The 25,651-nt window shown below is 55.7% G+C and overlaps 7 protein-coding genes across 7 annotated transcripts; 3 read left to right on the top strand and 4 right to left on the bottom strand.

Moving 5' to 3' along the window:
- Positions 1–954: 954 nt before the first annotated feature.
- WHR41_09183 (uncharacterized protein) lies at positions 955–5,665 on the bottom strand. Its single transcript, XM_069377787.1, has 3 exons — positions 5,232–5,665; positions 2,088–5,176; positions 955–2,022 (listed from the first exon to the last, which is right to left on the bottom strand). The coding sequence occupies exons 1-3, from the start codon at positions 5,603–5,605 to the stop codon at positions 1,304–1,306; spliced, it is 4,182 nt and encodes a 1,393-aa protein (XP_069225195.1). The 5' UTR covers positions 5,606–5,665; the 3' UTR covers positions 955–1,303.
- Positions 5,666–6,776: 1,111 nt separating this feature from the next.
- WHR41_09182 (uncharacterized protein) lies at positions 6,777–8,180 on the bottom strand (the record flags this gene model as incomplete). The annotated part of the gene is made up of 1 exon (XM_069377786.1): positions 6,777–8,180. The coding sequence occupies one exon, from the start codon at positions 8,178–8,180 to the stop codon at positions 6,777–6,779; it is 1,404 nt and encodes a 467-aa protein (XP_069225194.1).
- A 242-nt stretch (positions 8,181–8,422) lies between these two features.
- On the top strand, positions 8,423–9,899 carry WHR41_09181 (uncharacterized protein; the record flags this gene model as incomplete). Its single annotated transcript, XM_069377785.1, has 2 exons — positions 8,423–9,149; positions 9,235–9,899. Exons 1-2 carry the CDS (start codon positions 8,534–8,536, stop codon positions 9,897–9,899), a joined length of 1,281 nt encoding a protein of 426 aa, XP_069225193.1. The 5' UTR covers positions 8,423–8,533.
- Positions 9,900–10,630: 731 nt separating this feature from the next.
- WHR41_09180 (uncharacterized protein) lies at positions 10,631–13,388 on the bottom strand. The gene is made up of 6 exons (XM_069377784.1): positions 13,040–13,388; positions 12,240–12,980; positions 12,033–12,184; positions 11,816–11,980; positions 11,420–11,758; positions 10,631–11,358 (listed from the first exon to the last, which is right to left on the bottom strand). Exons 1-6 carry the CDS (start codon positions 13,157–13,159, stop codon positions 10,758–10,760), a joined length of 2,118 nt encoding a protein of 705 aa, XP_069225192.1. The 5' UTR covers positions 13,160–13,388; the 3' UTR covers positions 10,631–10,757.
- Positions 13,389–13,646: 258 nt separating this feature from the next.
- Positions 13,647–14,651, top strand: WHR41_09179 (uncharacterized protein; the record flags this gene model as incomplete). Its single annotated transcript, XM_069377783.1, has 1 exon — positions 13,647–14,651. One exon carries the CDS (start codon positions 13,647–13,649, stop codon positions 14,649–14,651), a length of 1,005 nt encoding a protein of 334 aa, XP_069225196.1.
- Positions 14,652–15,230: 579 nt separating this feature from the next.
- WHR41_09178 (uncharacterized protein) lies at positions 15,231–18,419 on the bottom strand (the record flags this gene model as incomplete). Its single annotated transcript, XM_069377782.1, has 1 exon — positions 15,231–18,419. One exon carries the CDS (start codon positions 18,417–18,419, stop codon positions 15,231–15,233), a length of 3,189 nt encoding a protein of 1,062 aa, XP_069225197.1.
- Positions 18,420–19,471: 1,052 nt separating this feature from the next.
- Positions 19,472–23,227, top strand: WHR41_09177 (uncharacterized protein; the record flags this gene model as incomplete). The annotated part of the gene is made up of 1 exon (XM_069377781.1): positions 19,472–23,227. The coding sequence occupies one exon, from the start codon at positions 19,472–19,474 to the stop codon at positions 23,225–23,227; it is 3,756 nt and encodes a 1,251-aa protein (XP_069225202.1).
- Between the last annotated feature and the right edge of the window lie 2,424 nt (positions 23,228–25,651).

Below are 25,651 nucleotides of genomic sequence, written 5' to 3'. Positions count from 1 at the left end.
CTGATTGCTGATTGATTTCTGATTGAGCGCCCACCTGACTGATTTGATTCCTGATTGAGCTTCACCTGATTCTGAATATTCAAGATTCAAGATCTATGCTCTTGAAGCACCACGTAGCTTACGAGGACTTCCTGGACCTCAAGCGTACCTAAGACGATTATGATGAGTAGGACTGACTGATCATGAATCGTTGGTGGACTAATAGATTCACTCAGCCTCAGGCCTTAATGCGTGGTATAACAGGCTTTGTTCCTTGCAGAAATCATGAGATCTGCAAGCGCCAGCGGCATTGCAAGGTTGAGACCGTTTTCATGTCTTTTTATGGCTTTCGGGTTGGGTTAATCGGTGCATTATCAAAATCAGTCTGCTTTTCATACATGACTCTAGTGGATATAGCAAACGAATTCTTGTTTTCCTACACTTTGCTCGAGTCACCTGCTTCCAAAACTATTTCAGGAAACGCATTCACTGCTCATCCAGCCTTCAGACTGTGCGCAATTATATTGTGCATTCACTAAGCTCTCGTGTTCGCTTTCTCGCCTCCAAGCCACCTATAAACTCATGTAACCAATCGAAATCCCTCTCATTGCTATGTCGCCCGAGCGCAAACCACCATGTCCACAACCAACCCTTTCCCGCCGCCACTTTTCTTCCCAAGATCAAATCACCCAACGCAATCAAATCACAACCAACCAAAAGACGCTCCCAATGAACCCAAACGCAATGGTTGCCCGCGCCTCCGCCTCCGCGCCCGCCTATCCAAACTCTTTACCATCTGCAAAGCCTACGTCCGCGAGCATGCGGAAGCCCGCAGACGCTCAAGAGGCGGACTCGACGGCCAGGAAGAGCGGGAGGAGAATTACGAGGGATATATCCCTTTGACGAGGACTATCACGACAGCAGCTCCTAAGTCAAACCGTTAGGGGGGATGATGAAGAAAGGGGATCGAGAAGGTGGTTGAGATTCCTTCATTACGTTCGGATCGTACAGCACTGCTGTATAGCAGCGGCGACTACGGCTATCTGGAAGTGTGGTGTTTTTGAAAAAGCAGAAGTACGAAAAAGAGAACAACTGCGCGCGATCTGTGCGCGCGAGCTTGCATGCTTGCCTGTCTGCCTGCGTTTCGAGACGCGGCTTGTTTTGATTTTCCCGTATTTTAAACCCATTCGTGAATCAGTCATTGCGCCAATCCGAACCTCAATGCCATTTCTCGTTTATTGTTTTTTTGCCGTTGATCTACACCGCAGCGTGAGCGGACCATCTATCCCATCCGGTGGCCGAACCAGGCCGATGGATGCAAGTACTACTTCGCGTACCGCCAGGCCTCGGGGCCGCCGTTTGGCGCAGTCTGCATTTGTGGGAGCATCGGACCTTGGCCGTTCGCGTTCTGCGCCTGAGCTTGAGCGGTCAATGGAGCGAGATCCGGCTTAGGCTGCTGATATTCCCAGCTCGGAGCGTGGAATGCGGGTGCTGGAGCAAGAGTCTGGTAGCCGTCTCGTTGCTGCTGTTTCTGCTGGTGTTGGTGCATACCAGGAGTATTCGGATCGGAGATGGGGCTAGCTGTCGGGGCTTTCGGGCTTGTCCAGACTTGGCTGTCGTGGCCAGGAGCACTGAAAGCTTGTCCGAGGCCGTTTGGTCGCTGGTGCTGGGGTGTTTGGTATGACCCGTAAGGTGAGACATGCTGGTAGACTGGCTGCATGTAGCCCTTGTCACGCATCATGCGCAAGTGTGCACCGTCTCTCGAAGCGATGCTCGGAGCATAGGTCAACTGGTGCTGGAACTCTTGCGGGGTTTGGTGAATTGCAGACGGCCATTTCGGCTTCGGCTCTTCAGCTCGTACAGGCGGAAGCGCATACGAAGGGCCGTGGTAAGTAGGCGTGACGCCAGGGCGCTGAGAGGGTGGCGTCCACTGTTGGCTGACGGGGCGAGAGCGATCTCCATTAGATCCAGAGCTCATGGAAGCAGAAGGTGTGCGCGTAGCACCTGGATGTCCATGCTCGTTGTCGGCATTCGCGGGGTTGTCTGTGAATGAATGTTAGACATGTTGAGGCGCAGTGAGGAGAAATTGATAAGCTATGAAGACTTACGAGACTCGTGACCAGAAGCAGGCCGCGGTGGCTGTCCAGAGCCCGTTGAAGCTACTGTCGCAGGCGTGGGTGGAGCGCCGTAGGGTGACTGATAACACTGCGTCGAAGGCGAAGGACCGTTCGCAACAAACGGGTGCGGCGGGGGGCTCCCGGCCGGGTGGCCCGAGGGAGGGCCCACCGCATACGAGTAACCATGAGGCTGCTGCTTGAGGTCTGCCCTCTGTTGAGAGACGGACTTGTACGTTGGAGGCGGCGGCCCAGGCTGGAAGCTTGGGCGCGGCAGAGTTTGCGCGCCTTGAGACTTCCGCACTTCGCGTTGGAAGTCCGAGTACTCTCCCTGCCATGCTGCTGGGAGTGTCCTCGTGGAATAGTACTGATCCTGTGAGAAGGGTCGAAGTGGTGTTGCGGCACCGCTGCTGCTACCGCTTTGCGAAGGCTCTCTAGGCGGGCCACCGGACTGCCCGAATGGGGCTTGTGAGGAAATGTGTCCACACGGACCAGGCTGTCCAGCCTGTGCAGCGAAGTTACGCTGATTTGCCAATGCTTGAGTGTCGATTGCAAGCATCTGCGGCTGAGTAGGGTTGCGTGGCTTGTAAGTGTACGGCTTGTCAAACCCTTGCTGGTGATTGTTCGCTCCGCCGTGCGAAGGTTGGCTGCGAGGCACTGGCTGAGACGCTGCTAAAGAGGGACGCTGTGCGGTGTAGGAGTAGGTCGGCTTAGGCGGCGCCACGCGATCGAGGAAGTTGCTGTGTGGCACATGATCTGTGCCACCAACCTTGTCGGTGAAAAAGCATCTTGCCTCTGTTGACTTGGTAGGCAGGTAGTAATACAGCTGGTCTGCTTTGTCGAGATCGACCTTGACCTTGAGCAGCTTGTCCCTATTCAAACGGTAGCCTGTAGGAGGGAAGTCGGAGTTGTAAAATTCTTGCCACTTCAGTTCAGAATCGTCGGTGAATGCTTCGTCCTGACTGGGCACACCATCCTGGCGGTTGCTTGCAGACACGAGCTGTTTGTTCATGCCCTCGGGCATTGGAACAGCGTTCGGCGACGGATGAGGTCTTTGCGACTGATCTGGGTCTAAGACGCAGATATACTTCCATTCGACCTCGACACGCTCTCCATCGAAAAGAACATCCAACACCACAGTCATCTCGGCAGGTCTGTTCTCTACCACAAGGCCAGCAAACACCTCACGGCCGATGAGCTGCACTTGCACGACATCGTTCAACTTGAGCTGCTTGGCGTAGTTTAGAACCCTCTCCTCTTTCTCAAGGCTGTTGGAGGTCGCGTTCTTCGACATCTTCGGCCTGTGCATCTTGCAGCGGAAATCGAAACCTTCCTCATAGTACTCCTTGCCCTCTTCGTCGAATGTCGGAACGGGTCCAGCGTCGATCTGTACACCGGCTGCCAACGCGCAGGTGGCGTGGAAGGCGCGTGCGCATTTCTTAGCCGAACATTGGAAGCAGGCGCCACGTTTGGAGCGGCAGAAGTTGCACTTGAGGTCCAGACGAGCCCGATCGATGTTCGCCACACCATGTACCTTCTCGACGCCAGCATCGTTGGTGATGTAGGTCTCTGGCGTGTAGAGTGCGCATGATCTGTGTGCTTTCTTTCCGTTGTCTGTGGGGAGCAGCGGCTCCCATGGGTTTTCGTTCGGACACATGACGCAGGGCTCGGCAGAAGGCGCCTTGATGCGAATGCGGATCTTCTTCTTCTTCTTTGGGACCTCCTGCTTCGTCTCTCGCTTGCGTTTCTTGGAAGCAGGCTTACCTTTGACGCTGGCTGGTGGAGTGGGAAGCTTGCTGTCCTCGTCTTCGAGTTCAGAGTCATCGTCAGTCTCCTCGTAGTACTCAGGAGTCGGCTCGCCACGCAGCTTGCGCTCGATCTCGGCCACGTCAACCCAAACGTTGTCAGCCTCGCAGTTGCACTTGCGAGCGATGCGTCCGTACTCCAACCAGGATTCTGTGGCAAAGTTGACTGACTCCGCACAATTGTAGCCAATATTGTAGCCTGAGTGATATCCGTACGGATACGTGATTACAAACTCGCCCTCGTAGTGCACGAGCTTGTTGACTTTGACGTTGTACTGCTTTTGCAACACGTCCGGCGAGATGAGGTATGTCTTGTGGCGAAGGAATTGATCGCAGTTCTTTGAGTCAATCGGCCAAGCCTGCTTCATGGCCTTCTCGAAGCGACGCGCATCTTCTTGCGAAATGCTGTACCACTGCTTGGGTGCACCGAAGTGGATGTAGTTGATGCTGTACAGATCAACGTCCTCAAGATGCCAGGCGAAGGTCGCCTTCCACATTCCAAGGTAGAGGTAGGCGGTGTTGACACCGGGCACCTTCGTTCCGAGTACATCGAGAATGTTCTCTAGCTTTGCCACGTTCCAGACTTCTTGATCGTCGTTGAACAGCGAGCCAGGCATGTCGGCGGCGTACATGGGCTGGTTGAAGCCCAAACTCTTCCAGTAGTGGTTCTCTAGCTCTGCACAGCGCTCCGGAGTAAACTCCTCGAGGCCTTCCATTCTGTAGTCAAAATTCTTGAAAGCTTTGTCGTCGATGTGGTCTACAGATTCAGCCGTGTTGTTCAAACGCCTGGAAGTGACGGTCTTAGTCGTGCCACGTCCACCGCCACGAGCCTTCTTCTTAGGTTCGGCAGCTGGAGTGGGTGTGCCCTTCGATCGGCCGGCACTCTTAGTCGAGTCTTCATCTTCAGAGACCTCTTCTTCCTTGACAGCAGCGTTACGCTTCGGCCTTCCGGGCTTCCTTTTCTCCTTGGGTTTCTCCGGCGTTGCATCGTCTCCAGCGTCGCCTGCGGCTTTGGCGGCGGTCGCCGCAGCACGTCCACGGAGCCCACCGCCACCCCGAACAACTTTCTCCTGATTGCGGCGACGCTCTCCGCGCTTGGCAGGCGGTTGGTGTTGGGTCTCGTGGGTAAGCGCTTTCCACTCCGGCAGATTGTACGAGCGCTGTTTCTCCACGTTCTGTTGGGTGTAAGTGCCGAAGGTGCCGTTGAATTCCTGTGTAATCGGGTTCTTGATCCTAATCCGCTTGATCTTCTCGTCCAGTGCGGGTAGGTTGTTGCGCCTGGTCCGTCTCGTCAGCACATGCGCCTCTTTCTTGTGAATCAAGAGTAGCTCACCATTCGTCCGGCGGGATGACCTTGACGATACCAGACTTCATCCCGTACTTGTCAACTTTCTCGATGAATTTCTTGAAGCTCTTGAACTGCGCCATTGTCGGCTTGAAGACGGGAATGTTGCCTCCGTCCCAATAGTGGTCGGGCTCGATCTCTTCCTCATCGTCGTCGCTCAAGTCCAGATCGCTAAGCTCCGACTCTTCTTCCTTGTTCTCGTGATTCATCTCTTCAGAAGTGGGAGGCGTAAGAGCATTCGCGGGCTTTGCGCTCGCATCTGCGACCTTCTCGGTGGTGAGTTTGGGTTGATCCTGCGGCGCTGGGGACAGCGGCGCGGCAGCAGGCGCCGCGGGCACGTCTACGTCGCCGGCGACACTCATTGTGAATGCGCGGGCGATTGGCGGTGGTGCGCACGTGCGCGGGTCGGGGTGGTGTGGTTGCGAGCCAGTCGGGCTCGCTGGGTGCCGGGCGCGCGCAGTCGGATGGAGGTGCCGGGCCTTGCGACCGCCGGGCGCGGTGGCAAACGGCCTTGGGAGTTGGTGGCTGCGGGTTGCGAGAGGAGATGCGTCGGGCGCTTCAGTCCGGGACCTGCACGAGCATGCCACGCGGTGGGAGTCGTGCGCAGGCGGGAGGAGTGAGGTGGTGTGGTGTGCGGCGAAGGGAGTGACGCAGGAGGGCGTTGGTGCTCGCAGGGCAGCTCGCTCTCGCTGTCCCTTGCCCGCTTTGCGGAGGATTCCACTCGTCTGGCCCAGCGGAGTTCGCCTCAGATCACCCGGCGGAGTGCCTGAGGCTCCAAGCAGTGTGCGCAAAAGCCGTTTCGCACTTCAATGCCAACAACAACGACGCGATAGGTGAGCATCGACACATCAGACTGTCATTGTGACACGGAGAACGCGTCCACTCGAATTCGTTCGATCACTGAAGCCTGTAGCATGCTGTATTTGGCGCTGAGAACGCGCAATCACGTGACATAGTCCCTTTACAGCCTCATTATTCCTGTAATGCATACTGCGAAAACGCTATGCGCGGTAAGGCGTATACCTTAGTGTCGCATCGCACTGCATTTCAGGACAGTATGATGCCTAGGGTTGCCTCGTTACATGCTGTTGGAAGACCGTCCAGCCCGCATCATCGTCGCAGGCCCCCATACGCCTTCCTGCCGAAATGCTATCAAAAGATGGACTAGCATCTGTTCACGAAGGAATAGCAAACGCACAGGGTACCTGCATTGATCCGCTAATGCACGACATCTTCACTCCCGCAAGCCCCGGATTGCGGGATCCGGAGGAGCCTTCGGCCCTCAGCTCAGCACGCTTGCTGAAGATCACCCAAGCCCTTCCTCCTGGCGGCTTATCAGATCGGAGGGAGCTTGCCCGGCGGCGGCGCCATGGCGGGCCGGGGTTTGTTGCAGTACGAGTCTACAGGGGAGCTTTGCGAGGATGTTGATAGCGGCGATGACAATGAATAGTATGATTGCAAGCGTGTAGGGGTATCATCATATCGAAAGAAAAGCAGCAAGCAAAGTAGCAGTCATCATAGCCATCACCATCATCACCACCCCTTTCGCGGCGTCCTCAACTTCTCCGCCAGATTCCTCGCTGCAGGCGTCATGCCTCCTTTACCACCTTTCAGGCCCTCTGCAGTCTTGAACCTCGGCGTCGGCGTTCGTCCAGGCGTGATTCCCAGCTTTGAAAGTTCCTCCACCCTTCCCCGGCCACTCTTCCTCCGCGCTTGATCAGCCTTCTCAACAAGCCTGTGATGCAGGTCTTCGCGTTTGCTTCGCCCGTGGATTGTGAAAGGACTGGGGCCAGACTCGTCAGCTTTAGGGAGCAGTGCGCGCGCTGCTTCGCGCTCCGCCGCGTCTGCTTCTGCGTCCGAGACTGGCTGCCCGAGCTCGGATGGCGTCGGCTCGGCGTCGACGAAGGCGTAGCCGTTCACGCGCGGAGTCTCGGCGCCGGTGTAGCCTGGCTCGGAAGCTGTGGGCTTCGGTCTCCCAGCTATGGCAGCGTCAATAGCGCTCATTGAGGGACTCGGAGGAACCGTCTGCGCAGGCGTGCTGGTCTGCGAGGCAAAGCGTGTGCCTGCGTAGTTGGTTGCTTTCGGTGCGGCAAGGGATCGTTCCTCCGATATCTGCGCCCGTGTGGCAACCTGGTCCTCCACGCCGTCTGGTCCGAACATAAGGTGGTTTCGCGGGCCTGAGCGATTAGGGAAGGACTCGACAGAAGCCGGCCTGGTGTCAAGGTCTTGAGATGGTCTGTTCGCAGCCAACAACTGACGTTCCTCTCCCGCAGCATTCGTTGTGATCAAAGCCGTAGAGTGTGCACCGTCACCGCTCTCAAGCAGCTTTTGCTCTCGTTCCTTGTGCGCTATCTGGCGACTTGTAGGTATCTTGTTGCCAGTGTGGAAGAATCCATAGCTTTTTGCTCGCTTTTCGTTCTGTTTGTCCAGCAAAGCATTGAAGCTCTCGTTGTCTTCACTCGTGTACTTGGCCTGAAAGGCTCCTAGAGACATATTGACGTCCACTTCTGGTTTCTCTTCCGGCACAAAGTGGTCACCGCCCGCCTCGGTCATGGGCGTCCGCCCAGGTGTATCCCCTGTCCACCCTCGAGGCGTTTCCCCCGCTACAGTGCTTCTTTTGGGTGTAAAGCTTGTTCCTCTTCCATGCCTCCTTCGCCCATCCGGCCCTGGTGTCATCACCTGCGTCAGGTTCCTGCCAGCTTCGCGGATCCAGTCATCGTTGTTGCTATCCAAGGCGGACAGATATTGTTGTTGCGCCTCGGACTCAACAAGGCCAGGGAAGAAGTCACGCGCAATGATGTGTGAGAGCGCGTCGGAGTATACATCCTCGTCCAGCACTTTCGCAGGCCGCTTTTGTCGCTTGGGTGGTGGCGGAGGTGGCATGAGCGCATTTTCGTGAGAGCGCTTGGCCAGCGCTTGGGAGGGAGAGCTGGCCATTATAAAGACACCTCACCAAATGACGAGGTGGCGACACTTTCAGCGAGGTGGTGGTAGAAAGTGTAGGTGTAAGGTAATAAGACGTCAAAGAAAGTCCACCTCGGTCTGTTCTAACTCCTCCGCGCGACCTTTGGTATGGTATGCGATAAGAGCTTATCGGCCACTAGCGCCAAAGCTTAATTGGCAGTCGCGCGACACACGGACGGACGTTTCTCGAAGCCAGCTCATGCGCAGTGCCCAAGCTGTGAACAAACACTCTCGACCCTAGTCAAACGACCTACGCACACATCTCGCAACTTTCTCTTCTTTCAGCTTCTCTACGCAGCTTTCATCACATCCATTGCCTACTCACAATGGCCTCCACTCCAGTCACTGAGTCCGTCGAGGGCGGCTCCGAGAACCCCTACATCACCTCTTTGGTCAAGAACATGCGCGCAATCAACAAGAAGCTCTCTGCGATGCACAAGACCGACGCTGTGATCAAGGAGAACCCTAACGTCTCTCTTGACGAGCTTGTCTCCCAGCGTAAGATCAACCATGACCAGAAGGCATCCGCTCTCAAGAAGCCCCAGCTGCAAGCCCAACTCACTGCTCTCGAGGAGCAGGTGCAGCAGTACAAGAAGTTCGACGCAGAGTACCAGACACAGCTGCAGAAGCAGAAGCAGGACCTCACCTCGGTTCACAGCGCAGAGGTGGAGAAGATCAAGCAGGAGGCTCAGGCTGAGGCGCTTGCTAACGGTGAGGCTGAGCTGAAGAAGAAGCTGTTGGTTTTTTCGCAGTTCTTGCGCGCAGCTGCTGCTAAGAGGAATGCGGAAGAGGACTCGGAGACGGATGAGAACAGGGCCTTCGAGGGCACGCTGCTGCTTGTGTACGGTGGTGACCAGAAGGCGGTGGACACTGCTTTGAGCTTGATTGAGGGTACCGACGAGCAGGTGACGAGCATAGAAGGCACTCTCCTCCCTGTCAAATGTGAGTCCCCTTGCAGTCTGGAGATCCCATGGATCAGGCTGCGCCACGCTGCTGAGTTGAACTCCTTTGCTAACATGTCATGCAGTCTCCCAAGTCAAGCAGGCTTCCGTCGAGCACGCCCCTTTCCCTACCGAAGAGCCCGAACCTACCGTCGAGGCTGTCGCCGCCGGCTCTGACCCTACCACTACCCACGCCGGGCTTACCGAGCTCCAGCAGCCTCAGACCAACGGTATCCCCGCGACCGAGCAGAGCACATCTACCGTCCAGGCTGAAGGCAACGTCGCCGGTGAACGTTGGGACACAGCTACTGGTGCCGAGAAGGATGCGATGGAGGAGAGCTACGAAATCGTGCCCAGGCCGAATGACGAGGTGGACACCCCCGCCGCTGCGCCCATCGAGGCATCCCAGCAGCAGCAGACCACCAGCTGGGCCGACGAGCCCGCCGCTGGGAACACCGCAGGAGAGGCTTGGGACACGAAGGCACCCGGTGAAGCCGCAGCGGACACCTCAGCGCCCACCAACGGCACAGCCGACGACGGCTTCCACGAAGTTCCCGGCAGGACTAGAGGTGGACGTGGCGGCAACCGTGGCCGCGGCGAGGGCGAGCGCGGCGGCCGTGGCGGTCGCGGTGGTGGACGCGGTCGCGGCGGGCCCTTCAGAGGCAACCGCGGTGACGGAAACGAAGGCCGCAACCGCGGCGGACGCGGCCGTGGCCCTCGCGGCGACGGCAATGCTCCCGCCCGGTCTTAGGTCGCCGGTGGCAGAGCACGCTGTTCACTCGAGCACGACGACGAAAGGGATGTTCAAACACGAGTACAGGACTTTTTGGTGAATCTTGCAGCGGGTTGTAACATTACCACGGGCGCATATTTTCTTGGGGGTCTCCCGTTCTGTCGAGCATTAGGTAGCATTCAACAAAGCGATTTATGCCGGGCGTATTGGACTGGGTGGTCCTGCGCCGATCGGCTTTGAGCCCTTCGATTCGTATGCTTCTTCTGCTCTCGTTACAGCTTTCTATTTCCAGACCTGATCAGACCGCGTCTCTGTTATTGGCGCATTAACGTGCCCTCGAGAACACGATCATCCCGTCGGTCGTGGCATGCAGCTCTCGCATGATTACAGTAAGGTGTCTCGTCGTGCAGTACTCCCTTGTGACTATGCTCATGCTGTTAGCGTGCGATATCAGGCGTGAGGTGCAACTCTGTTGTCCGGGTGATTAGAACGTTTGACGACACGAGATTTGCGGGCGGCATTCCACATTCCTGCGCATTGGTGACCTCACTTACCAAAAACTTTACACTAACATTGTTCGATTGAAGCGAAAAGCCATCTCGATGACTGGGGACTATCAATTGCCTCGCTACCCACGATCTGCTGATCGTCATTGGGGATAATAGGGTTAGGGTTGGGGTAACGCCCGCACGTCCAAACTGCGTGTCAATCAGGTGTTTACTAAAAAGGTTATCGATCTGGAGGATCGGTACTGGAACCTTCGCTTATGATTTGACAGTACAGCTACGCTGAGAGGTGTCAATTTTGAACAAATGCGCGCTGATGCTAGGTAAATGACGCAGCACGAACATGGGCCATGGCCATAGTCGTGGAGTCCTATCCCCTGGCCTTAAGCTCCACACTCTCGAACTTCCTCAACAGCGCCTCCATTCGCAATTCCTCTCTAACATCGAACGTGCCCGTCGAGGCTACCATGGGGAGATTCGAACTAATCTGCTCCACGTCCCGCGCCTCCCAGACGACTTGCGCGACGACGTCGAGCATGCGCTGCACATTGCGCGGGAGCTGCAGTTTGTTCTTTTTCGCGGTATGGTAGATCATGCGTGCGAAGCCGCGCGCAATCATCATGCGTGTGCCCATCGCCAGCAGGCAGCGGTAACTTTCACCGAAGGCTGCACGGGCACTATAAGTGGCGTCTCGAAGGCCGCTCTCAGTTTCGACGGGCGGGTTGAGGTGGCCGAGAAGTACGGAGGATGCAACAGCCGCCAACTGGAAGTTGAAGGGAACTGACGACTTGAAGCCGTATCGCTGGCGATAGTGGCCGAGGAGCCGCACCGCAGCCAATGTGGCTTCCAAGATGTTGATGGTTGGCTGAGGCGGCTTCTGAAGTTGAGGGAAAGAATTGGGTGGAGGGTCCACGGTCCTTGTCTTTTCTAACGCCAGCTGTAGAGCAATCATGGCAGAGTGGAAGTGTGTGCTGTGATAGTGGGTTAGCAACATAGTTGATACATGAGAAGCTCCATGCGGATATTACTCACTGTAACTCGTACAACGGCGCTGCAAGATGTTCAGAAAATTCGAGATCAGACGGTAGCAAGTCGTACCATTGCTGCAATCTCGTCATCAACACAAAGCCTTCGTCCCTGATCTTGTCCATTGATCTGAGGCTCGGGACGGCGAAAAACAAATGAACCATCTCGGCGATCAGTCTGACTAGCTGGCACCGCTCACGCATCAAAGCGTTGGGCCGGAATCTTGTCCTGACATTGAGAAAAGGCTCACCGGTCCAGACGCGATAGATCTCTGGCAGGTTTGGTGAGAACTGAAGTCTTGGATGGATTGGCGCTGAAGGTTTGAGAAACCCAAGGGAGCCAGAACTGTCTCGTCAGTAATGCATGAGGGCAGTAGTATGGGCATCCGGACGTCTCACGTACACATCGAGTAAATGAGTGGCCCAGGCTGCGCATGTTCGCGCTCTCATCTCGTTGGACATCTGCATTGTTTCGGACGAAGAGCTAGGAAAAGGTAGGCCTTTGTTCATCTCCAAAGCAATTGCGAGCAATCCAGTTCCCAGCTTATCCTTGCCTTTAAGGCCAGCTCTATTGACGCATCAGCAGCTTGTGTAATGCATCAAACAGCTCGTGAACTTACAGCATCGCCATGAGAACCAGCGCTTGCAGGTTGGCCAGGGACGATCTGCCTTCTTCCAGCAGCCATAACCGCAGCGCTTCATCGTAGAAGTGCTGACCTCGAGTAATAAAATCATCTTGACGCACGTAGACTGCTTGGTGTTCTGAGCTCATCTGTTCGTTCAACTGTTAGCAGCTGATGCAGCGGCCTGGAGTGACAAATGCTTACGCAAGCCAGTGCACAAATAGCATTGACCAGAAAAGGAGAGCAATATTCGGCAACGATGCTGCCAGCTTGCATGTCCGTGAGAAAGAGATCTTCCTCCACAATTCGCCAGTACACATTGTTGTAATTGAGGAAGATTGAGACCAGGTGCGAGACCAAGCCGTCGTCTGCGTCTAATCTTGTCCAGGGCCAGGCAGGAACATTGATATCACAACGGGCGATGACAGGCGGCTGACCAGTATCCGGCTCCGGCTTAGCACGCGTTGAGCTGTGAGCCCCATATTCTTGGATAGTTTTTGCGAGGAGCTGCCCGTCGATCGTCCGATTCTTCAGTCCGAGGACCTCGCGGCTGTCGAGGAAGTCATTACCGGGGCTCTCATCGATCAGCCTCGGAGCTAGTGCGACGATTTCATCAAGCGAGGCGGTGCTTTGGACGAACAGACACAGGATGAGATGCCTCACTCGAGAGCCTGCTCCAAGATTGCTTTCATACTGAACGTCGCCATGCTGGAGAAAGCCCAGGAGTTCGTCGACATCCCGGCCTTGTTTCACCTGACCAAGGATCTCCGGAGCGTCAAGCCTGAAGGAGGCAAGGTCTACGAGCTTGAGCAGGCTGTCGTGGGCGCGTTCAAGATCGTCGTACTTCCTCTTCTTGGCCTGGTCTCTGGTTTCGCCGGGCCTGGTTTCATAGTTGCAGACTTCAGGAAGCTCACGGCACCACACACACGGACGCTGGCCGTCGCACTGGCAGAAGACCGCATTACTCACGTCATCCGCTGATATAGACTTGGACTGGGAAGTACCTTGATCCTGCGTTTACGGCACCGCTCACAGGCTGTATGTGTGATATGGCCACGAACGCGTCTGCTCGGCTCGGAATTGGCGGGTGACCAAACGTTGTTCTGAGGTATGCGGGTGGCCATTGGAGTTGGCGAGTGAGATACGGCTGTCTCTCACCTTGCAAGGCCAATTCAGGCCTGCTGGCGGCAACCCTCGTGACCAAGTGGAGTCGCTGGACTGGATGGATGGGACGGCTGCCGCCGCGCACGAGGCACGTCTGCCTCACAAGAGGTACCGAGCGGCGGTCGCATCACGTGACGGTCTCTCGAGCCTCAAAGCTTCGTGGCGCGCTAGACAGGCCACCAAACCTTGCATAGACGCGAGGCGGAGGGGGTCCCGTGAAGGAAGTGACCAAGAATTGAGTAGAGGAGGACGATCAACCTGACCCAAAATCACGTGATTACCCCACGACGCGGTCACTGGTAGCAAGTCGCGCTCGACGCGTCTTCCCGCGCGCGACGTCAATCTACAGTTGCCTCACTTATTATATCACAGGAAGCTCTCGTATCCTACTGCCTGCCTTGACAACCCCACATACACCATCAACCAACACTTCAACGTCTGCCGAACATGGGTGACACTCTAGAAGATGCCCCCGACTCCCAAGCACTCGAAAATGAAACCCCTCCAAACACCATCTTCCTCGCTCCCTCCATAACGAAACCCCTCGTCCTCTCCGGCGCAAGCTACACCCACCACTCTCCCATTCCTTCCAATGTCCGCGCCGACCTCTCCACACCCTGCGTCCTCGGCGTTGACGAAGCAGGCCGCGGCCCCGTCCTCGGTCCCATGGTCTACGCCCTCCTCTACCTCCCGCTCGCCCTCCACCGCTCCCTGCTCGCTGAAACGCACCACTTCGACGACAGCAAGGTCCTGACGCCCGCCGTGCGCTCAGAGCTCATGGAGAAAATCTGCACGCCGGAAACGGACCTGTTCGAGAACTGCGGCTGGGCCACCCGCGTCATGAGCGCGAGGGACATTTCTGCTGCGCAGCTCCGGCCTACCGCGCCGTACAACCTTAACGCGCAGGCCATGGATGCGACGGTCGACTTGATCCGTGGCGTGCTGGAGCAAGGGGTTAACGTGGAGGAGGTGTATATTGATACGATCGGCCCGCCGGATGCCTACCAGAAGCGGCTCGAGAAGATCTTCCCGAACTTGCGGATAACAGTGGCCAAGAAGGCCGACAGCTTGTACCCGTGCGTGTCGGCGGCGTCGGTGTGCGCGAAGGTGACGCGCGATGCGGCCCTGGACGTGCTTTGGGAGTCATACGACGAGAGCGGTGGGGAGGTCGCGTGGGGCTCTGGGTACCCGTCTGATGCGCGGTGCACGGCGTGGATGCGGGCGAATATGGACCCTTTGTTCGGGTGGGGAAGCGAGTGCCGGTTTAGTTGGGGGACAGCGAAAGAGATGCTAGAGGTTAAGGGTGGCGGGCCGAAGGCTGAGTGGCCTGACGTTGGGGAGGGTGAGGCTGGGAATATGCGGTTGACAGGGTTTATGATGGGTGGAAAGGAGGAGGAGGGCGATGAGCTTGGGAATTGGTTTGGGAGTAGGGTTGGTGCGGAGGTGTTTTGAGGTGTGTTGAGGTGCGGGAGTTGATCCTGTTATAGCAAGGACGAGCTTGCCTTGGTCTTGGATGCTTTCGGAAGGTCGAAGGTGTCGGGCGAAATGGCTGCTCCACTGATGATATGCTGAAGGACATGAGCGTCTGTTGGCCAGCCTCTGCCACAGGACGTCTCAGTTCAGGTATCGGAAACCTATGGCGCCCGGAGACTGCCCACAGAGCCCAGGCCTTCCGTCCGGCAGACAATGAGAGAATTAGAGCATAAGACATCGAGGTTGAAGGGTCGTCAGATCCTCGCCGCGGACAGTGTCGGCGTCAGCCTTACGAGACTGCTTTTTAGAAAGCCCGGCATGATATACCCTCTGATGGGAGCGAAGGCAGGGACTGTTACGCTGAAGAGAACAACGAGGAAACGAACGGGAAGTCGAAGAGTGTAGACAGAGTAAACCAAAACTTTTGATAGACACAAGCATAAGGGTACAGACAGCCCTGCAAGAAACCAACCATTCCAGAACCAGAACACCCAGAATCAAAAATCAAAAACTTTTCGGCACTTTGTAGTCGTCCGTTTTCATCCCGGGTATCGTAAATCATTTCCCACCCCCAATCCAAGACGCCAGCACGCTCTTCGCGCGCTCTTTTTCTTTTTCTTTCCCTTTGCCGTTATGGTCAGGTGTAGCTTTCACCTCTTTCTGCCCAAACCGATCCCTCAACCGCCGAATCTGCGACAGCCGCTCGCGCCAGCTTGACCTGTAGTCCTGCACGTCCTTGTTGACCCAGACCTCGGCGAAGATACACGCATTGAGCGCCAGGTTGCGCACATAGCGCGGCAGCGACGCGCCCGAGATCACTTTCGGCTCGTGCGCGGACGAGATCCCGGGGAAGTCGTCACGGGTCATGACTTCGACGCGGTAGAAGCGGTCTTCGACCGGCGTCTGCATCGTGTGCGTGCGCGTTTGCAGGAAAGTCGTGCGCACGGATGGCGTGATGACGATGTAGACGTAGTTGAAGGCGGACGGGAACATGTCGAAGCGGAAGGGCTCGCCGGAGTTGTTGAAGACGATGTTCACGTAGTCGTTGCCCGTGTGTCGCTTTTTCTTGGCCATCACGGACATTTCGTCGTCGTAGGCTGATGTCGGCATCATGGTCGTGACGTGGTATACTAGCTCGGTCACTTCGTTATTCCACACGATCGCGAATTCGCCGTCCATATCGTCGCGAGTGTCGAGGCCTTGGGTGTTGAAGTTCGCGCCTTTCAGCCTTCGTAGTTGGCCAAGATGCTCTACAAGTTCTCTGTAGTCGGGCGAGCCACTTGAGTTGGCGAAAGCCGCAGTCTCAGTGGCTTGGCCTTCGCCGATGTAAATAACTCCGGCTTTGTGTGAGTCAAGACCTGGTGTCCTGTCGAACATCCGGATGGCAGACTGCACACTCTCCGCGTCTGGAAGTTCAATAAGGCCTGCCGCACCGAGTGGTGATCTAGGACTAGGGACGGTAATCGTTCCGTAAAGTCGACCTTCGGGGTCGTCGTAAAATACTGGGACCTTATCGCCCACTCTTGCTGCGGTGTCCGCAGCTCTGCCCCACTCCTCTTCGATATGTAATGTCGGCTCTGCTGTAGGAGGCGTACGTGCCACTGACGAAGCGCCGCCGCGGATGTGGGATTTGAAAGTACCCGATGGTCTTCTAACAGTGACCAGTGTTCTACCATTCCGTAGTGCAGTGGTTGTTGAGATGAGTAGCAGACCGAAAAGCCGATGCCTCACCGTGAGGCGACCATCCAGCTTCTCGTCGAAAGGCTCGTCTTGAAACCTGCTCTCTGGCAAATCGCCAAGTCCTGCTTCTGCATCCACGCTGTCCATGAGATCTATTGTTACAAGAGCCTGGTCTGACCACATCTCGTGGCCATCTTTGGTCGGTTCCTTCAGCCGACCAGTGACGTACTCCTTGATGGCTGGCCTATCACTTGAGCGGACGGCGTAATACCAAAAGACGATGACATGATATGCTAGTGCATGCACGTACTGTGGCGAATGCTGCAAGTTGCGATCGCTGCTGCTGCCCTGATCCGATATTGCTACAGCCGAGTCGGCTTCGCTGCTTCTCAGGTAATCCAGATAACTGAAGCATACGCCGAAGATCCTTTTGAAGTCGTCGAACCGGAAATTGTTGTACAGATATGGCAAACGAGACAGACCGGTTAGGAACTCCAGAACGTGAATCGCCAAATGCCGCTGGGTGACCATCCTATGCATTTTCTGTACAATGTCCTCGAGATGGCGCATCGCTGCAGCTGATATTTCGTAACAGCATACAGTCAGCGCGTGAATGCAAGCCTTGCTCACTAACTCAGAAGAACCAGCTGTGTTTATGAACACGGCAACCATTTGTCGCTCTTCTTGCGACGAGAGCAAGCTGCGATAGCTGATGAGTGTGGTGAGCAAATGTACAAACGAAGCAGCGTGTGGGCCACCTCCAGAGCTGAGCCTTGCACATGCGATTTGATATAGCTGCTTAGGATACTGCGGTCGCCTGTAGAAGAGGGATAGGTTGCTGAGCTGCTCCGGTAGAGTGGCCAGCACAAAGTTAAGGCAATGCTGATCCTGGCTCGTGGCATGACCATCGATTAAAGCGATGAGCTGGTCCATCCATTTGTCCAAGGGCAAGTCTACAGCTTTTTGTTCATTGGGTATTGTTGCGGCTGATGGAACGTTGTCCAATCCATCATCTCCAGCTAGATGAACCGCGCCGTCCACGGCAGCACGCAAACGCGAGAGCACCCTCAGAGCGACCATTCGCGCCTCCGCGGTGAAGGCAGAAGTTGCGATGTCTGTGGTGACTTCTATAAGCTTCTTGATGGTCCTGGTCAACCGGTCTGATTTTTGAGGATACGCAAAAGCGCGATGAAATATGGTTCCGACTGCCGCGGTGCACAAGATCGCAGCTTGTGTGGTACATGTGTCGCGAAGAGCTTGAGCCGAACACATGTCGACCAGACTCTCCCAAGCCAAGTCACCTTCCGTGTATATAATCGATCCCAAATGCAATGCAAGCAATCTCTGAAGGGCCTTGTGGTGCTCAGGTTCCTGAGTACGACAAAGTAGCTCGAATAGCTCTTCATGCTGGATGAGCGGAGGCGCTTCTGCAGGCGAAGATGCAAAAGGGGCGCTGAGCAAGGCTTCAAGCATAGGTTCGGTAAGCGGCTGGCCGGCTTTGATGAAGACAAAAGCAACCTTCTCGAGGACGCTCCTTTCAAAATGTGCTGAATGCTTTGCAACGTGTTCCAGGATTGCCCGTGTGTCTTCATCCTGCGCAGAGCTGTAGCAAATCTCAAGCACATCAATGCACACATTCCAGCTGGAGGTGAGCCGTACTTCTGACACTGCCAACTCTTCGTTGAAGATTCTGCTCAGAATATTGAAGACTTGTTCTTTCAGAATCTCATCGCTACCTTGTGCGACTGTGCCTAGACAGGGCAAAAGCTGGAAGACCGGCACGAACGGAGGTCGAGATTCGGTGCGATCGCCCAGTGGTAACTTCTCCTCTATCAATCTTAGTGCACCCGATGCAGCAGCAAACTCAGCTTTGCTCTGGTACTGTTGAGCAAAGCGTAATATGTCCAGAATAGCGCCGATCACTTGCTGGTTGAGGTGGCTCTGAAGCATATGCTGACAGACGGTCCAAGCCTTGTCGGCCAAACTTTTGTGCTTGTTCATTCGCGTGCCTTGGTAGTATGTGTATGCGATGAAGCGAACGGCGGGGAAAATGCTCTCCGGTGGCATGACGGCAAATGTGCCAATCGAATCGGTGAACTCCAGCGCAGCATATAGATCAACAGTAGCCCTGGAGTTTGCAGTACGTAAAAGAGCAGTTTGCAGAAGTTTCGCGAGCCCTGCTTGCGTGAACCATTTTGCGTGTCGTTGAAAAACATCCTTAGTCCTTTGAAGCGCAGCCTGGAGGGGTCCTTCGGTCTCAAGAGACTCGATCAACATGTCGCATGTATTAGTTTCCCAGGCCACTCCATCATGATGGGCGGAACCAGGGGAGAAGCCGGCATCGAGGCTGCCACGACGTGAATTCGACGCCGAGTATGGGCCTCCGGATCCCAGACTCGACAGTGGCCTCCACTCGGGCGTGCCCCAGACATCCTTTTCGTCCATATAGCAGGAAGACAAATCAAGAAGGTCGGTAGAGGTCGACCAGACAGCGGTGCAGGGTCAATTTCATAGCCGTTCGGACGCGAGCGACGATCATCCAGGGCCTTTGCTCAGACGAGGCGTGGCGTTGTGAAGAAAGCGGAGTCTGGTGTAGGCGCTCTCATCGCGGCGTCCAGTGACAAGTCGCCGGGTAAGGGTGCAGTTTCTCCATCGAGTGCGCCGTGCGAAAAGGGCTGCCGTCGCTTAAGACGCCATGATCGCGGTTTGCAGGCGCGTGAAGGATGGCGTGCGGGTCAGGTGTCGCCGTGAAGCGAGGAAAAGCGCAACGAGGCAGGGCCAGAACTGCCAGCCCACGGCAGCGGCGGGCGGCGGGCGGGATGCGCTTCCGCGGCTGCCCCGCCGCGCCGTCCCGGTGACGTGTTCGGCTCGCACCGCGTCCCGCCTGCACTTGCCCCTCTCGTCAGTAGACGTCGGCAGTCGGATTGCGCTATGGAGCTCGCGTGTGGGCGTGCTGTCATTGCTGCTTGAGACGTGGGACTGGTCCCCTATTATCTTTGTTGTTGCCGCATAGCGACGCACCTCGACATACACGATCATCCCACGACCGTCACTATCGCTATGGACGCCTAACGACCTCCACGAGAACAATGCCATGATGCAGCGCTGTATCCGTGCCAATGGACCGTTTCTCTCCAGTAGCAGCGGCGCACGTTCGAGTGCTCGTGCTGCCAGTAGGGCGCATTGAGCGCGACACCTTCCTACGCTTCGTGCGAAGACTGCAGGATGAGGCTGCAATAATCCAGTACCAGGATCTGAAGGATCATGTTGGGGACTCCAACTTCTTGCTCTCCCCTCGAAAGTTCGAGCGAGGCTGCTTGCTGCTCAACTATACCACAAGCAGTGTCAGCGAGGCTGTCCTGAATCTTAGCCCATATGATATCTTCAGGGAGCCACTGCTTGTGGTTGGTGTCGTGAGAGGACTGGGAGAGGATGAGGAAGAAGCGCGAAAGGAGCTCAAGGCTGCCACCGACTTTCTGCGGGAGAGACATCCACGTGTAGTGCATAGGCATCTGCTTGTGCTGCAAGAAGGAGAGGACAAGGGCTTTGGGAAATCGGATAGTGCAGCATTGGTTGAACAAGCTCTCCAAAGTGGCCATCCGTCTCTCACAAATGCAATGCACGGCCTGGCAATTCGCTTCCTGCGCGAACTATCCACATACGTACAGGCCATGCAAGCTTCGCCTAGTATACCCACGCCTGGCCAGACGGCTCGCTCTCTCCAGCGTGTCTCCTGGATGCGAGACGCAGACAGCAAGTCCGCCTCTGGTTCCGGATATGGCACCCCCAGAGACGTCAGTAGTCCACCGCCTGGAGAAGACGGCCCTTCAAGGCCTCCTTCGCGCAGCTTGACATCACCGTCCAATTCGATCGATCAGAATCCAAGTCCCAATACCGCCGCCGGTGTACTCGCGCGGTCTGACAGCAATCGGGGACACAATGCAAGAGCGTCTAGTCAAGACCGGGTTGCCCTCCAAGGCTTTGGGACAAATACATCGGCGGAGAAAACGAAGAAGCGAGGAAAAGCTCGCGTCAACATCGTTGTCGGCTCGCTGTATATGATGGCGGGCATGTGGATGGAGGCGCTGCAATTGTTGACTGAACATACCGGGCAAGCAAGGATACTCCAAGATCACCTTTGGTGTGCCAAAGGTCTTGAGAATATCGTGGTGTGTCAGCTGCTGCAAGCGTGGGCGGAGATCGACTTTCAGGTCCCTACCTTGTGTCAACAAGTCGTTGAGAAATCTCTCTCAAAGCAGACGGCGCAACGCTTTTCTGCCGACAATCCCGGTGAATCTGCGACTACCAGGGAAGCTACTCTACGCCGTCTGTCAGGATTGCTACCAGATCTGGTCCGGCAGATCGTAATCCTTTACCGGTCGAATGAAGGTCCATTGGAGCTACCTTCTCTCATCGTTTGCGAGGCGACAGTACGGCTGTCTAAATTGCTTGCAATGCTGCACAATAATTCGGGCACGCTCAATAAGAGTGCTCTCGAGCAAATTGTATCAGCCGAAGCCTCTGATCGACCCCTCTCCGCGACATCACCCGGTGTCGCCCTTAAGACTTCAACAAATCAGAGCTCTCGACTTCTCGCAGGAAGTGCCATCGCAGAGGTTCTCGTCACTGGAATGCCCACCAACGACGACTCGATAGCAGTACAGGACCATCTGACAATCCTGGGCGGTGTAGCGTCAGTATATTCTATATTGCGCATGGATCGCAAGAAAGCCATGACAATCAAGGAGCTTGTCGTCAGATTGACTGCTGCTCTCAATCAAGCACGAAAACTAGGTGCTGCAGAGATGGGGATTCACCCTGCGGCAAGCCTTTCGGCTGAGCATGGAGCGGAATCGCTGACTGCTTCCATAAAAGAGAGCGGCGGGTTGCTCAACATGATAGCCGACGTTGCCAACATTTATGGCGTGCATCTGATAGGAGGCAGTGCGGATCCCAACGATAAAGATTCCGACCAACATCTTCAGAACACGCGCGCCAGAGCTTTTGGCGGCGAGGGGATGAAGTTCGGTACTTTGAGAGACTTGTTGGCTTTGTGCGAGGCTTCGCCAGATCCTTACGGTATCCTCCGTCTCATCGCCTCCTTTTTCGCCTCTGCTGGACCGCGCGGTGCTGTCGATAACGGAGCCGAAGACGGTGGAGTTTCTATCGCGCAGGACGAACAAGCACACCTGGCTTCAACTATTAGTAGGACAATTGGCGTGTCGAAGCAGCTTGGCTTGAAAGGTACTCAGGCAGAGTACTGGGACCCATATCTACTTCGGGGAATCACCTTTTCACCACGACAAACGGCCGTCGAGCTCATCGACTGGGCCAAATTGAAAGGCGCGAGGCCGTCCACTTCGGACTTGAACCCAGGGAATCCACTGCTTTACGACCCGAACGCAAGACGTCAGGCGACCGCGGAGCAGAGTGCAGTCTTGGTGCAAGGCGAGCCCATCGACTGCCTTCTAACGCTGCAAAACCCGTACGAGGTTGGACTTGACATTGAGTCGATCCAGCTCGTCACTGAGGGCGCGGAAATGAAGGCAGCACATGGAACCATACACATCGCACCTGCCAAGCTTCAGCAAATTTCTATCTCGGTCACGCCTTCGACCACAGGCAAGGCGCAAATCAAGGGCTGCAGAGTGAAGATGACCAGTTTCCGAGAGCAGTACTTCCCTATCATCCGCAAACCTTGGTCCGAGCAGCGGTCGCTGGTGGTGAAACATCTCGGTCAAGATGCAAGGTCTGGGGACCACGATCCGAAGCAAAAGCTCACAGAGGCTGAGACAGCCACCGTGACTGTGGAAGTGATATCGAATTTACCGACTCTGGCTCTGAGGGGGACTTCTTTAGTGGAGTCAAGCTTGATGCTGCTCGAGGGCGAGAAGCACACCTTCGAAGCAATTGTAGAGAACACAACGGACCAAAACGCATCGATCCTGGATGTCGTCGGTAGCGCGGCGGGTCTGTACGTGGCTAAAGAGTCGGTTGCAGTCATCAACCCGAAAGAGTCTGCTATGATCACTCTGGAGGTGGTTGGCAGAGCAGGGATGTCGCACCTCCGCGCGGATGTCTTCTACGCAGGTCCAGGCAAGAATGTTGAGTTTGCTCGCATGCTTTCTGTCCCAATTACCGTCACCGTCAATGCGGCCTTGCAAGCTCACCACCTCGACGTCTCGGAATCAGATGCGGATGACCTCATATGCGTGTCTTTCGACCTCGGCAATGCCTGGCCCAAATCAGTCTCTTTCTCATGCAGCACCTTCAACTCAGACTCCTGGGACACTCAGTACGAGAGCTCTATGGCCCCCGGCGAAGTACAACGAATCTACCTTAAACTGCGCCGCTGGGTTCACGAGACCAAACCCGACCAGCCAAGCCCTGACGAGCTCCGCAAAGTGCTCCTCGACCGCTTCCGCATCACCTGGTCCGTCGACGCCCGCAACGGCCATGTGCCCCTGCACAACCTCGCGCTCCCTGCCGAAGCCATTGACACACTCCGCGGCCCTTCCATCGCCGTCCAGCTCTCCCTGCAGGACAAACAACCAGCATCCATCGGCTCCTTCCTCACCCTCCGCGCCACCATCCGCAACAGATCGACTCGCTCTGCGCCTCTCCTCGTCGAGCTGTTGCCCCGGCTCGGCGGCGCTGCGCCCGAAGACCGCCGCAGGGCTGTCGCGGGCTCGCTTTCGCGCTTCGTAGCTGCGCTGGAAGCGGGTGAGAGCAAGGTAGTGGATTTTGCGTTTTGTCCGCTTCTCGTGGGGAGGTTGGTGCTTACTGCTACGGCGCGCGAAGCGCTGAGCTTGTGCGAGGGGGAGGAAGGGGAGGTGCTTGGGGAGAGTAGGCGGCTGGTTGTCGCAGTTGCGTAATGGGTGCAGTGAGTGTGTAGTTATAATGATACCCTGCTATTTGTCATGCTATCTGGGTCTTGATTGATGTCGCTTCATGTTTGCGTTCTGGCAGCTAGAACGGCTCGTTGGATGAGCCGACACATGCACCCGTTATGTAAACATGCTGTTGGCATTCAGTCTCCGGTCGTCCTTGCGCTGTCGTCCGTAGCACATTTGAAGAAGCCCGAGAAGATGTCTCTCTCAAAGACATTTGTTGGTGTGGGTGGGCGCCGCACTCAGGCGCAACCAATTTTCCAAAAGCTGTCTCTCAATCCAACCCCATCTCGAGCTTTCTGCGTTTGATCCTGAGTTCTTGCTGGCGCAGGCTCACTTCCTCCTCCTCTATGCGCAGGAGGGCGGCCGATCTCTTGCTACTCGACTCGGGGGAATGAGCCTGCATTAGGGTGTTCATCGGCTCTGGCTCGGCCGGGTTCGAAGAGCGCGTGCTTGAAGGCATCAACGGCAAATTTGATGAAGGGGTATCCGAGCTCCTCGAGGTGGCCTGATTTCACTGTCAGTGACTTGAGCTGTGGAGATGATATAGAGGCGAATACTTCGTGAGCGATAATGGAAGACAAAGCGGATGGTATCTCCGCCTCTGTTTCCGTCCTCTTCTTCGATAAATTCATTTGCGTATTGTGGGGACTCGAGCTCTTCGAGTCGGGAGTATCTAGACTGGAGATTAGTAGTGAAAACGATATGAGCCACAAATAATAACGGACTTGACAATCTGATCTCTGCTGTACATCTCTACCACTTCTGCGCACGAGTCTTCGATTGTCTTGTCATGCGCGTATTTTTCCCAGGAACGCGGGTTGCCAGCAGGTACAGTCTCGCCGACTTGGCCACGTCTCAACTCGACGGTGATTTGGTTGATCTTTTTGACCTGACGTAAGGCGTCTTCAGAGCACATCCGGCTTTCCTTGTCTAACAGGTTGTCAGTCCCGGCCAACGCACGTTGTCGCGAAGGTCAACGTACCAACACGCAGCTCAGCGAAGAAGAAGCTGCAGTTCCACCATTTTCCATGAATCAAACGTCCCGTAGTCCATGCCTCACAGCGACGGTCTCCAATCACAGCCGTAGGCCTCTTGGCGTCTTCGGCGGACAAATGGTCGGTGAACCCATCACTGCCGTCGATGCTGTACGCGACCTCCACGGCGGGCTTTGATTTGAAATCAAATCCCGGCAGCAGCTCCACGATGATTCCGAATCGCTCTCCGGTAACTGCCTCGACAAAAACTACCTCTTCTTTGTCCGAGTGTTTGAGGGCACCACGAGGAAGCAAGTACTCTGCATACGGCTCGTGGTCCTCGTAGCGAACGAGATAGACCTTGACACCCTTGGAGGTCACCATGGTCTCGTGATATTGTATTGTGGATTGGTTGGGTGGTGTAAGAGACGTAGAAGCGGTGCGTGAGGCTGTTGTGAAAAAAGGAGACGGAGGCTGGGTGAGTACGAGTGGACTACTGTCAAGAGCGCCAACCGCACGTGATTCAACAGCCCCTGCTTTGACATGTGCCAGCATCAGCTGCGCTGCTCACTGCAGTGATGTGAAAGGTCGTGTGCACGTGACGTCCCGCTGAGGTCTTGCTACTGACTTTTCTTCAATGCGCGACTGACGTTTGGCTCACTCGGTGAGCCGCGAAACCAGCCTTTTGGCGATGCAAGAACGCTTTGATGTAAAGGTAGCCATGTGGGAAACACCAAGGTTGAACGGTTTCATTCATTCATTGTCCATCACTCTTCGGGTTGCATGTGAGCATCAGGCGCAACAAAGTTTCACACACCGGGGGGCAATGGTTCAGCAAAAAGACCCGAGGGACACCATACCCTCGTCACTAAAGGCTTGGAATCCTTGCAAAAGTGCATCCGTTCCCATAGCCTGTAAGCCTATCACCCATTCTGTTGGCACTGTTTGAGGCCTGCCATCGGAAGTCTATGGTTGTGATTGATATGACTGCTGTGGTGAAGCTAAGCTCCTACACTTGTGCAAATACTCGCCAAGGAGGCCGCTTCATGACATCCTTGAGAGCACTCTAGGCCGGCGGATAGCGTTCACACCCACCATATTGTTTGCGCCTGATGGTAGTTCGAGCTTTTCCATGCTTTGGCAGCAATGCACCCTATGGCATGAGGATCCGCTTGGTCCTTTGCAATGATATGACTGATCGACGGGTCAACTACTGCAAACAAAGCTGCCATCTTGCCCACGAGCTCTTGGAGGTTGGCCGCCAGAGCTACGCTCCTGTGGGTGGAATACGGCTACTTCGCCTAGAACAAGCCTAAAGCATCGATCATTCGCATGCGATGAACATTGAACCCATTGATGCGCCGGTCGCTACAGCAATTCTCCCTGCATGAATGTAGAAGCATGCTCGTCCCCAGCGAATAAGCATGCGCTA

The sequence above is a fragment of the Cladosporium halotolerans genome, assembly GCF_011745625.1.
Source record: "Cladosporium halotolerans strain TM138-S3 chromosome Unknown Sca69, whole genome shotgun sequence".
Lineage (NCBI taxonomy): Eukaryota > Fungi > Ascomycota > Dothideomycetes > Cladosporiales > Cladosporiaceae > Cladosporium > Cladosporium halotolerans.
The sequence above is the reverse complement of the archived record's forward strand: the minus strand, read 5'-3'. Positions and strand labels throughout refer to the sequence as shown.

Coding starts and splice junctions, on each gene's coding strand:
- WHR41_09183 (XM_069377787.1), bottom strand. CDS start 5,605: ATGAGTGTCGCCGGCGACGTAGACGTGCCCGCGGCGCCTGCTGCCGCG. Junction 5,177..5,231: donor GTCATCCCGCCGGACGAATG/GTGAGCTACTCT, acceptor GAGACGGACCAG/GCGCAACAACCTACCCGCAC. Junction 2,023..2,087: donor TGCTTCTGGTCACGAGTCTC/GTAAGTCTTCAT, acceptor ATTCATTCACAG/ACAACCCCGCGAATGCCGAC.
- WHR41_09180 (XM_069377784.1), bottom strand. CDS start 13,159: ATGGCCACCCGCATACCTCAGAACAACGTTTGGTCACCCGCCAATTCC. Junction 12,981..13,039: donor GCCGTAAACGCAGGATCAAG/GTACTTCCCAGT, acceptor GTCTTCTGCCAG/TGCGACGGCCAGCGTCCGTG. Junction 12,185..12,239: donor CTATTTGTGCACTGGCTTGC/GTAAGCATTTGT, acceptor TTGAACGAACAG/ATGAGCTCAGAACACCAAGC.